General features: G+C 36.6%; 1 protein-coding gene, 1 long non-coding RNA gene and 1 other non-coding gene across 3 annotated transcripts; 1 reads left to right on the forward strand and 2 right to left on the reverse strand.

The window, feature by feature from the left end:
* Positions 1-511: 511 nt before the first annotated feature.
* On the reverse strand, positions 512-616 carry LOC128744850 (U6 spliceosomal RNA). Its single transcript, XR_008412472.1, has one exon. It is a non-coding gene; the product is annotated as a U6 spliceosomal RNA (small nuclear RNA).
* Positions 617-6,462: 5,846 nt separating this feature from the next.
* On the reverse strand, positions 6,463-8,289 carry LOC128739905 (transcription termination factor 5, mitochondrial). Its single transcript, XM_053835407.1, has 4 exons — positions 8,120-8,289; positions 7,090-8,065; positions 6,803-7,027; positions 6,463-6,742 (listed from the first exon to the last, which is right to left on the reverse strand). The coding sequence occupies exons 1-4, from the start codon at positions 8,232-8,234 to the stop codon at positions 6,463-6,465; spliced, it is 1,596 nt and encodes a 531-aa protein (XP_053691382.1). The 5' UTR covers positions 8,235-8,289.
* A 230-nt stretch (positions 8,290-8,519) lies between these two features.
* LOC128744460 (uncharacterized) lies at positions 8,520-9,047 on the forward strand. Its single transcript, XR_008412390.1, has 3 exons — positions 8,520-8,548; positions 8,781-8,924; positions 8,982-9,047. It is a non-coding gene; the product is annotated as an uncharacterized LOC128744460 (long non-coding RNA).
* Positions 9,048-12,087: the final 3,040 nt, after the last annotated feature.

Below are 12,087 nucleotides of genomic sequence, written 5' to 3' on the forward strand. Positions count from 1 at the left end.
CATGATTCCATGAATTGGCGTTCGTAGGTTTGGACCCGAGACGCTCCCCAGGATGCCAATCAATACAAGTTAAAGGTTCTACTTGAATTTTCATGCCTCTATGCCTCAGCCATCTGGGTGAGGTTGCGTATTCTTTCGCGTTTTCTTCGCAGGATACATTACTGCGCATAATTTGGAACATGAATAAAAAATCTGTGCCTAAATCTGCTCAATACTGCGACGCATTTTTCTAAGGAAAGCACTGCATGCAAGCACACTTTTTGTCTAAAACATGACTGTAGGGCACGAGCCAAGCTAAATGAATTAGCGAGAAAACATATCGAATAGAACCAAGTCTTTTACTTCAGTACAGTAAAAGACTTAGTTCTATGAGATATGTTTTCTCACTGATTCATTTAGCTTGGCTCGTACCCTACAATAACTAACACTAATTATTCTTTCTAATTATGGTGAGTAATTTGATCATTGCAAAGAATTTCGATCATAAATTTGTTAATTTTCTAGGACAGTCTTAGTGTTGACGCTAACGACGATGTTTTCTGATATCCTTGCGCAGGAGCTATGCTAATCTTCTCTGTATCGTTCCAATTTTAGTATATGTCCAGCCGAAGCTAGGATATGTTTTCTGATACCTATATAAAATACTTTGAGTTTTCAGTATAAAACCATTCAAATGTACAAAACCCTACAGCATAAAACCCTGCAAATGCAAGCTATTCGGCAACGTACATAACAGAGGGTGCTAGTGTGCAAGCAAAATGTACAGGACGATGGTTTTTAAAAGATTTTCTTCTAAGTGTCATGTCAGTTCGTCAGTGAGCATACCAACACATTATTCCTAGTGTTGATTCGTGATACTGAATTAACACCAGAAACAATGTGTTGATACGTAGGAGATAAAAAGAGAAAGTGAAACAGCTTTAACTCGAAAGCGCGGACGCATTATTGCCTCATTAACTCGTTCATCTTCAGTATTGAACAACTTACTACTATACATATCCCTATGGCCTGCGCTTTGATCCCATTTTATTTAGTTACGAAGCTAATGAGCAAAACGTTCAACACGACGTTTGAACGTTACTTTAGATATTAGCACCAGGAACAATGTGTTGGTACGAAGGGGACTTGAAAATAGAGCGCAGTTGTAATGCATTATTCGCAAAATTTTCGCATTAACTCGTTCATCTTTAGCATTGAACAACTTACGCGTATTGCTTGTGGTGCGTGTAGTGTGGGCTTATGCACGCATCGCAGTAAGGTGATTATTCTTGAATTTGGTTCAATAGGGTAAATTGAACGAAAAGTTTTCGGTTCGTAGTTCGTTTCAAAGACGTTTCAGATAGGATACCGCCCGTGTGCTGCTACTCCAGCAAACTTGGGACAGAACACTATTCCTCATTGTGCAACCTCATCAGGTCCCTGCATGCTGATCAATACCGACGCCGGCCACGTCCGATCCTGGTGGGATGAGAAGGAACGTTAGTCCAATACTTGTTGCTACTAAAGACCAGGGAATCCTCTGCATCTTCACAAGCATTTCGGGAAATGAATTGTTGTTAGTAGAGATGGGGGGAGCTAGTTGGATAATGTAAGTATGTAAGCACGAGTTATATGAATATATGAATATATGGTACTACCACCTGCCTTAGCAGAACATCCGTTCATAGAGTATAATCAATATAGTGTCGCTGGTGTTTCATGGATATTTTGGTGGCAAACATGTTGCTGGTTCGTGTCTTGGATACGGGAACTACATTGTCAAATTGCCCAATAGAAAATTTTCCTGCCGACGAAATACCCCAAAACGACCAAATCGGGTGATTTATCCTACGTGATTTACGGTAAAGCAGAAGGATTTTTTATTGGGTTGCCTTTTTAGTTTGACAATCAGATTCCAGTTTCGAATCGATCACTCACACATATGCGCATACAGTGTAAATACGTAATTTTCAAATGTGTGATGTTTACCACGAGCACTGCAGCGACACTGGCATTCTATATATATTGATTCAACTGTTCATAGCAATGAGCCTATCATGTCAAAAAGAGTTGAACATATTCAACGATTGGTCATGCTTCCCAACTCTTGTATGAAGGGCCAAAAGGGAATTGGTCGATAAGCAACATCACTTACACGTACCAGGGATTTAGAGAATCTCCTTCCAAGGGCTAAGTCACCTGAGTCAATCGTTGAACAAACCGTCTTAATGCAGAATGACTCCAGCAGGTGGGGAGAAGAGCCCGCTCATTATCCACGATGTGTTGTTAATCGGGCCAAGATTAATCCTAGAAAGTCGACTGTTTCACTCTCCCTAGGCCCACCGCTTCAAACAAGTGCTCTGATGGTCCCTCCCTCTTCCCGATTCTAGTTTATTTATGAAATGTGGTACACACTTAGATTTTTTCACCGAGCACGGTAAAATAAATTGCCGAGATCCCAACAGCTGAGATCTCGGTGAAAATCTCGGTAAAACATTGAAACACCGAGATCTTGGAAATCCAAAACATCAAACAACTGTCAAACTTTACCGACAATCTCGGTATTATTTTTCCAAGATATCCGGTAATCAATACTGAAACTCGGCTAAAATTGCCGAATATTCGTAAAGCGTAAGCGACCCAAACTGTCAAATTTTAACGAGATTTTCTGTAAAACACAAGCTGAAAATGCCGAACTACGGTATTAATATGCTGAAAACTCGGTATTTTTAATAAGTTTATGAAAATCAATAAAATTTTGAATAAAACCATAAAACTATCATAATTAATCAATATGCGCATTTTTTTATTTTAAAGAATTATTGTTTAACAGTTTAACAGTGTAATAGTATAGTTAATAGTATAAACTATTGAAATATAATGGCAAAGTTAATAGGTAGAACGAGCAAATTTTTCACCTGTAGTGGTTGATTTACCTGCTGAAAAAATTGTTGCTCTGATAAACACAAAGAATTGCTTGTCGTTGGGCATGCAGTTGGTGGCAAATACATCGTAACATTCGCATAGTCTAAGAAAGCCTACTACTGCATGGCAGCCAACGGGGATGTTGTATTCTTTCCATGAGATGACGCATTGGCCTCCACACTGCAACATCTCACCCCGAATTATGAGCACTGGATTCACGTTATGGGTTGGGAGGGAATCGTCAACCTAGAGAAATGTTTTTCATATTTTATCTTCCAAAATTCAGTACAGTAATTAAAAAAGCTTACTCCAATCCATTGCACCAACCCGTTCATAGGATTTTCCTGTATTGCGGCTGCACCACGCGTGCGCTTACTTAAACCGAATGATAGCCAGGGATCGAAAAAAATCTGCAAGAATTTATGCGTTAAGTTAAAACATTCACACATTTATAAGCATTCCATTTACCATCCGACATTTCTTTGAAGAGATGCCGATACGCGTTTAGAATTTTCACAATTTCAACTTCACCGGTAACGAAACTGCTATCGATCGCGCACAGTTAATTTTTGACATTGCTTTCTGAAATCGCGGTAAAACAGTTTGTGGCTTTTTTCAGTAGCATTTAACGAAATTTCGTTAAAACGATATTGAAGTACCTAGATTCGGCACTTTATTTTACTGAGCTCGGGGATTTACTGTTTTACTGATCTTCTCGGCAAAGAAGATTGCAATATCTCGGTAAATAACCTTCATTTCCGATATCTCAGTAAAATAATATTCCAAGTTACGGTAAAACGAGAAATGTTTACCGATATCACGGGAAAACAGACCTATTTTTGTGTAGTTCGGTATTTTACTTTACCGAGACTTTATTTTGGAATTAAGTGTGTATATATGGGTAAAAATAGAACAATCTCACCAGCAGTCATTCGAATGGAACAGAGTTGCGTCCTTTTAGTTTCCATAAATGCTTCTAATAATTAATTTAATTTTTCTTCTGGTATCCAATATCCATGTGCAGTATTAACACTCGTATTGGCCAAAGTTTTCACTATAAAGCAGTAAATGCTTCATAAGCTAAAACGAAAAAAATAATTAAAATAACTTTTATTATGCTTACCACACACTTAAACGATTCGGTAAAATTTACCGAAATCTAAACAGCTGAACGTTCGGTAAAATTTTTTATTACACCAAACATTACTAATGATCTGTAAACGTCGATTGGCACCATCGAAATTTTTACCGAACGTTCAGCTGTTTAGAATTCGGTAAAATTTTACCGAATTCGGTGCTTTTTGTTAAGTGTGCAGATCGTGTGGCTCCACCGTCTGCCCAAAACCTCGATTATGAAATCAGGCAGCCGGGAACCACACAGTATCGCACCTCCTAGCTTGGCTACTCAATAGAGCATTACCGGGTATGGCCACGTGGAGGCGCTAGGTAGGGGCTTGGGATAGCTAGAGCTATATTGGACGCTCCTCATTTGCCTTCCCCATTTCATACCCCAGTATGTAAGCACGAGTTATATGAGACTAAACTGGATAAGATATAAAAAATACCTTTTTACCAAATTTAATATAATGCCAATGGTGCTCACATACAACCATAATTTAATTTATATCGAAAATACTATGCACATGCAAGATTTACGGCTCGAAACGTGACAACTTGAACTAATTATACCTGCAAATAAAAATCAGGGATAATGAAACGAGCCAATACGGTCGATGTTAAATCAGACCGGACCAAGCCGCAAAATTAAAAAAAAAAATAAGATGACAGCAAACGATTGAGAATTTCCTAAGCTACATTTTACTTTAATCAGATTACATGAATGTTGCAAATAGCCAGAGATATGAATTAATTTCGAACGATTCCTAGCTTTAAATTACAAAGAGTAGGTATCAAACTTTGACTTCGTTTTTCTCGTAATCAGATATTTGTGACTTGTTTCGGTCTGACTTAACCTTCCGTTACTCGCGCTGTTGTATTTTGTACAACACTTTTTTGGATGTACAGATTTTTGGATGCCATTTTGTTTCAAAGTAACAGATTGATGTCAAACCAATGTGTATTCTTCAATAAACTTATTATGAACAAATTGACACAATTATTCAATACATTAATGCTTTAAATAGTCAGAAAAATAGATTCTCATAAACCGAAATCGCAGAAACGATGCAAGTGACGTGTGAGGGGTGCCGCAAACGGTTTCTACTAGAATTTTCTCTCGTTTCTTCATAAGGGAAAATAGTTTCCGTATGCAGCAAAATTATTCAGTAGTTAATGATCATTCCGAAGGTGTGCAAAAGTTCGCAATTTCGTTACTGCACGGTGCTAGTGTATGGGTCAGCTTTCTGAATGTGTTGTATCTACGCAATCTGTTTATTCGCAAGGTCTTGCTTTCAGAAAGTGTTTTAGTGGACCAAAAACGCTAGGCAGATGAACGGAAGTTTTAAATTTTCACTTTTAAATAGAAAGTAGAAATGATATCATACTGTTTTATGTGAAAACATCTAAGAAAACATGATAACTACTAGAAAAAATTCTATTCAATAGAATATTACATCATCTAGGAATGATAAAATGATCTTTCCTAATGCAACAACCTGTATATGGCTGCTATTGTAGGATGTCCAATTTACAGCGCAGTTGAGTGCCGTCTGGTGACAAACTTATGAAATATTATCCCCCAAAGGAAAGGTATTGACCTGCTGATTAACTTTGTTGAAGACCGTAGCTTTCTATATAGCCAGGATTACGAGATATTCCGAGATAAAAAGTGTTGTACAAAATACAAAGCGCGAGTATCCGTGTTACAAAAGTTGGCGCGTGTAACGGATGGTTAACACGGATCATATAGTCCCTAAGTTGATAAGCTTACCAACGCTAATATGCAGAGATATAGCGCCGTTTCAGAGACAAGTTTGCTGGTAAAGTAAGACATCGTATTCTGTTGTTATTTAAATAATAGGGGTATTCACGTAGCGCTTGCTATCTTCCGTATACGGAGTATTGCGTATTTATACTGCCGCTACTCGCATAACAGTTCCATCTCCATAGAAACCGGAACTGCAATGCGAATTGCGGCAGTATATACACGAAATACGCCGTTTACGCAACATAGCAAGCGCCACGTGAATACCCCTATTGGTTTTATGATTAAAATATAGAAATGCGATTTATTATCGCATTTCTATATTTTAATCATAAAACCAATAGGGGTAAATCTGCGTATTAATTTGTATTTTTCGCTGGTTGAACAGGTAAGCTAAGCCCCCAAGAGTCGCCACTGACGCACAATGTTAAAAAGTACATACCTATATAATGAAAAATGCGCAGAATTAGGAGCGGTCACGGTACCTGGTTTGTTACTAATACTTGAAAGAACTATGATCCAATAAATAAACTTTCGGATTACGCGTCGATCTCAGACCAGACTACGTAACGGAGTTTCTAAATTTTACCGAATTGTTATCGATCACAGCTAAAATCTACGGATAAAATTAAAATGAAAATAAAACAGAGTCTCAAAATATCGTGATTTTTTTTTCAGATATTAGCAGATCCTGCCGGTTTCTTTCCATATTTATAGGTTGAATGCAATGTGCTAGGTATCTTTATGTTTGTGGTTGTGACAGTATCGCTCTGTTGGTTCTCTTCCGGCCAGACGCCGTCGCCAGTGAAACGGAAATCAACTTCTATCAAGTATAAACAAAGTGATAAAATCTGAATAGGAGTTGTTGAAGTCAACTCTAAACCCATTTCATCGTGCTGTATTTTCCGTTCTTTACAGTCTAATAACGTTTGTAGTTTACTTTCGATGCGAAATCTATAAATAAAAACAATTTAAGACATTTTGTACGCACGGAATAACTATTCTAATTCGTACCTAGGATAAAGCAGAATCTGAACGTTTTCTAAAATGCTATCCGCCTCGAATCCTTCGTTTATCAAATATTCGAAGGTATTGCGCAGCTGAATAACCGGAACATGAAACCAATTCGGATGCTTTTTCAATGAATTCATCGCTTTCATTCCATGTTGGTTAAAAATCATATTAAGATAATGGGAGGTATCTTTTCCTGTCGTCCGATCGTAACCATCAAGGACGTACCTACAGCGATTAAAATACTTAAAATAATTATCTTTAAAGCCAAAACATATTTAGGAGCATACCGTTCAAAATTTTTAGAGTGTCCGGAAAGAACATTCAGTGACGCACACCGAACCTTCATCTGCCGAAGAAATTCCAGTCGAATGGTGGCTTTGGTTTGATACGCTATTAGTTTCACAATCCGTGGATTACTGAGTAATACCTTGAATTCATGGTGTTTCTGTAACTCTTTCAGTCTAGCTCTAACTGTTTCAGGAGACAAAGTAAGAATAATAGGATATATAAAAATTCCTTTTTCGCAAATGTTTTGCTTGCGTAGTTCATCCAGTAAATCTTTTACTTTCTCACATTGAACCATCGCTATTTTAGGTTGCCTCATTATAACTTCCTTTATACTGGTTTCAGCAATTGTTGGAACAACTTCCGGAAACCGCAGTAAATTTTCGGGATGTGCACAAAGCAAATAAAAATTGCCAATTATTTTATCTCTGCCGAAATGGTAATCGTGCTGCAAAATATCTAGTACTCGCTGAGTATGGCCAAAACTGCGATGTTTCAATCTCGAATATGTTTTCCACAATTTTGTGATTTCGTCCTCTGAAAGTTGTAATCGAATCTTAAGAAACTCCATTAAAAATGCTTTCCTCAACTCTTGTAATTGTACGTCGTCGCTATTGTTATCAACATTTGGACAAATATCTACATCGAATTGCTTTTTCATTTGCTCAACCATGTTCAGATCGGCTGGAATGAGTTGATGTAATTTTAACGTTTTCACACTTTTTCTAACAATTGTTAGATATTTCGAGACTGTCATTAGTGTTAACGTTTCAACAAATCCTGATTCGCGTAAAATTGTTGCTCTATTCTCAAGCGTAAATAAATGTAAAGTTAACAACTGTGCGTGTTCCAATATTTCTGTACCAGTTGCATTCAAATATTTCAAATAATTTATTTTCCTTTCGACATCCTTCTGGTCCAAATCGAGAAAAAACTCACTCTTATCAATATACTTAATCACGGTGGCTTCTTTCATGTCTACAAAAAATTCCATGTATCATTAACATATCGCATCAAAAAGAATTTGTTTACCTAATAACGGTGCATAAAATCTCTTTGCTTGATGTACATTACGGAAACCTGCTTCGGAACAGAACAATCGCCTAGAAACAAATCTTTTATATCTCACTAGCTGAGTGCGAAACATATTACTTAAGCTTTATTACATCTAAGCTATTATTTTAATGTGCGAAAGAAACCAAAGAAACGAACTATATTGTATGTACAAAGAACTAATATTTATAAACAAGTACCGGCTTGGGCCATGTGCACTGCAAGACTTGTTATTATTTTCCTTTGTTTTATGTTTTTCTGTCATTGGCTAAGTTTGTATTAGAAATACTCAGAGTAGAGAGCCTTATAGAGAGTCACCATCTGAGACAAATAATCTAGCAACAATGCAGCTGCGTACGTCAGTGATGCCGCACGCATCCCGCATAATCAAAAACTATTGATAAAACGGTGGGTATTATAAATGCATTGTATGATCAACAGTTACTGTTCCTGATAAAGTTTTATATCATTTGCTATCATTCAAGTTCATATAGGTTTAACGATTGGCGTACGATACTGTATACAGTTAGTACTAAATAAATAGTAAGAACGAAATTCTGACCATTGAGTGAAAAATTAGGTTGAATGATTTTTCTGTGTACATATAAATGGGTTACATTATTTTACTGTGTACTCACAGAAACGAACGAAAAAGCGATAAACTGTTATTCATTGCTTCGCTGTTGGACTTCCGCCCTCTACACTAACCGTCACCATCGTCACCGTCATTTCTGATTGCCGGTTAGAATCTTTGAGTGAAGATTATATCATCGTGAAAATGCTAGTGAGTATTGTTTAAAAATTGGATTGCCATAATTTAATTGAAATATTTTATCTGCAGATCGAGCAACTATTAAGCGACGAACATGTTCTTAAGTTTTGCCTTAAAGAGATCGCAGCATGCCGCGTATACTACTATCCGCTTTCATTTGGAGTGTCCAAGGTGATATCGGCGAGGAAGTCAAAAGTACGTATAGTGGTGACCTGCCAGGATTTAGTTACGCTGCACAGTTATCCATGAAGCTACCATGGTGGATGGTTACAAACGGAGGCGTGAGTGAAAATGCGCAAAATCGCAAGCGCCTGAGCATTACGAAATAATTGAAATTATATTTCATATCATTTATGAGCTAATAAACGAACTATATAATATGGCTAAATTATTTTCCATTGTTGAAACAATATTTATAGCATAAAATAGCATACACCAACGATTTCCAGTATAATCCCTTAACCATATCAAAACCATTACACGAATGATACATGCACCATTAGTAACAATATAAATACCATTGTCCCTGTCATTCAATGTGAATCGTTTGTTTCCGAAAAACCATAATAATACTATATATGTAATAGTTTTAGTACAATTTCACTGACTGTATGTCCACCATACCAAGTATGGTATCGCCAAAAAATTGTTCGCGAAAATCAGCATTTTTGTATGGTAACCATACCTAACGACTAGTTCATACAATGGTTATTTCTCAAGTTACCATTTACCACATAGTCAAAACCATTGCTGAGTATAGTCTGCATATGGTTATCTGATTATATAGCAAATGGTCCACTTGATTCAGCAAATGGTTAGAAAACTATATGGAAAATCGTTGGCATATGGTATTTGACTATGCGGGATAGATCATTCTGTGATCAACAGACATTAAATTCGAAACTTTGGAATAAATAGATATGTAATAGTTATGATTCTGTTGTGTTATTGCTAAGTCGTTTGAGAAGCAGCGATTTAAATTAGAGCTTTTGAGTTTCACGATGCTACATTTAATAATAGTATACTCACTTTCTCTGAAGCTTTTATTTCGAATAATTCATAAAAAGCTGCTCAAAATTTAAAAAAGTTGCTCAAAATATGTTCTCGGTTTGAAATGGCGTCTCTCTATCAATAATAGGCTCTCTCGTTACTCTTTTTGGAGGCTCTCTAATCGGTATTTTGACAAATCCTGTTTGATTGCGATGTCAAGTAGTAGAGGTGTGGAGCAACGTACAGTTTGTTTGTGTTAGCAGCGCAAATATTGTCAATTGTAAGGAAAATTGTACCATCCAAAGTGCGATATCGCTCATAAAAGTGCTATTGTAGCTTAAATCGTTTCGGTATCTTCGGCGCACTTTTTCGTTATCTTCCAAGCAATAAGTGCGCCGAAGAGACCCAAACGATTTAAGCTAAAATAGCACTTTTATGACCGATATCGCACTTTGGATGGTACAATTTTCCTTGCAATTGACAATAATGTAAACAGCAAGAGTGACGTCAAACTCGCACTATTCTTCTACGGGCATAAAAAAGCATAAACATTGTACCGTACAACGATGACACTAACACCTATACTTTTTAGCATACTAAAGAACAAAGTAAATTGATATATACCAGGTATGTGACCATCGAGGGTTGCATTAGTGTGTGTAGAAAGAAGAAGAAATAGTTCTGAAATATGGTGGAACTTGCATGAAAATTAAAACTAAATTAATTGTAATTAATTAATGCAGCTATATTATTCCAGAGAAATATTTGAACATTTACAATGAAATGTAAGGAATATATTTCAAAGTCATTTGCACTTGTAGCCTTCTTTATTATGCGTAAAAAATTTGAGAACATGGGTGACTAACTATTTCGATGTGCAATTGAAAAATGAATTAATGTTTCTAATACTTCACGATCAATACGGTATACGGTTGCTTAAATTAAAACACGTTCCATCCAACATTTTGCTTGCATGATGCTCTTGAATATCTGCCTTTGATGTCTTCTTTTAACAAATAGTTTTATTCGAATAGATGCTTGTGCTACTGCTTGAAAATCCTTAAGTTGAAGTCACTGTTCCAAGATGATACCTTTTTATCATAAATTTACCCGTCTCAACACTACGTAGAAAACCATAAAAAGTAATCTTAGATTGCTACAAAACGGTCTTAGAAGATAATTAACACTTTAAAAGCTTACCAGAAATCAGACGAAAAATATCGCGGGCGGATAACAATGTTGCTCATGCTGCTTATTGAACAATCATGTCCGAGCATTTTAAAAAAAATCTTTTTTGTTTTACTACTTGTAGGAAAGCGATATAACGACATTTCTTTGAGACATCTTGATACCGTTTTGACGAAAAAATTTCCGCTTGCAATTTGGAATGTTGCACTTCATTGTATTCATGAAAATACATACTAGAAATAGTGTTCTAAGCATAAACATAAAAACTGTGAGAAAAAAATAGACAAATCTTGCGTATCCAACGATTTTTTTTTAAAATTAACTAATTTTCCATACAAAATGCTCGAAATCTCAGAACTAGTGTAGATGTGTTAGTGCAAAGTGTATATGACAGCTCGCATTGTCATATACCTGGTATATATCAATTTACTTTGACTAAAGAACACAAACTTGCCGTATCTGCCGTACCTTAGTAATAGTATACAGTTCGATTGGACTTACTTTTGACAACTGATTTTGTTCGATTCACGGTCCTGGGTCCTGCTCAGCAGGGTGGTGTGGTTGTCAAATCACATACATTGTCCATGTCCCACTCATCGGTTTTGGTACCTTTAATACTACGACCTACTTAACGTTTGATTCGTTTTAAAACAACTGAAACTAATTAGAAACCAGCTAAACACAGCCTTTTAGTTATAATTTAACTATTATTAGCTGTTATTTTCGATACGCTGGCTGTATCCAAATTGTCGCCATCCATAGATGTTTAGCCCGCAAAATTTTGACAATTTCACACCCGTGGTTCTGCTAGGCAGCCAGGTTTTTGCAGTGAACATCTAACCAATTGCGTAAATGAAACAGCATAACACCGCTATACGTTCTGTTCGTTTCACTCTGAAAAGCCGATATGCTGGCAGATGGGTAGTATTTTCATCTCTTAGCCAGATTTTGCAAATACCCACGCCGACAGTAGATGTTGGCCACTGTCACACACATT

This window comes from Sabethes cyaneus, chromosome 3 (genome assembly GCF_943734655.1).
Source record: "Sabethes cyaneus chromosome 3, idSabCyanKW18_F2, whole genome shotgun sequence".
In the NCBI taxonomy this organism is placed as follows: domain Eukaryota; kingdom Metazoa; phylum Arthropoda; class Insecta; order Diptera; family Culicidae; genus Sabethes; species Sabethes cyaneus.

What these genes read in the sequence shown, in the direction of transcription:
- LOC128739905 (XM_053835407.1), bottom strand. Translation starts at nt 8,234, where the DNA reads ATGTTTCGCACTCAGCTAGTGAGATATAAAAGATTTGTTTCTAGGCGA. An exon ending in ATTTTATGCACCGTTATTAG is followed by an intron (nt 8,066 to 8,119) that starts GTAAACAAATTC and finishes AATTTTTTGTAG; the next exon opens with ACATGAAAGAAGCCACCGTG. An exon ending in CACTCTAAAAATTTTGAACG is followed by an intron (nt 7,028 to 7,089) that starts GTATGCTCCTAA and finishes TAATCGCTGTAG; the next exon opens with GTACGTCCTTGATGGTTACG.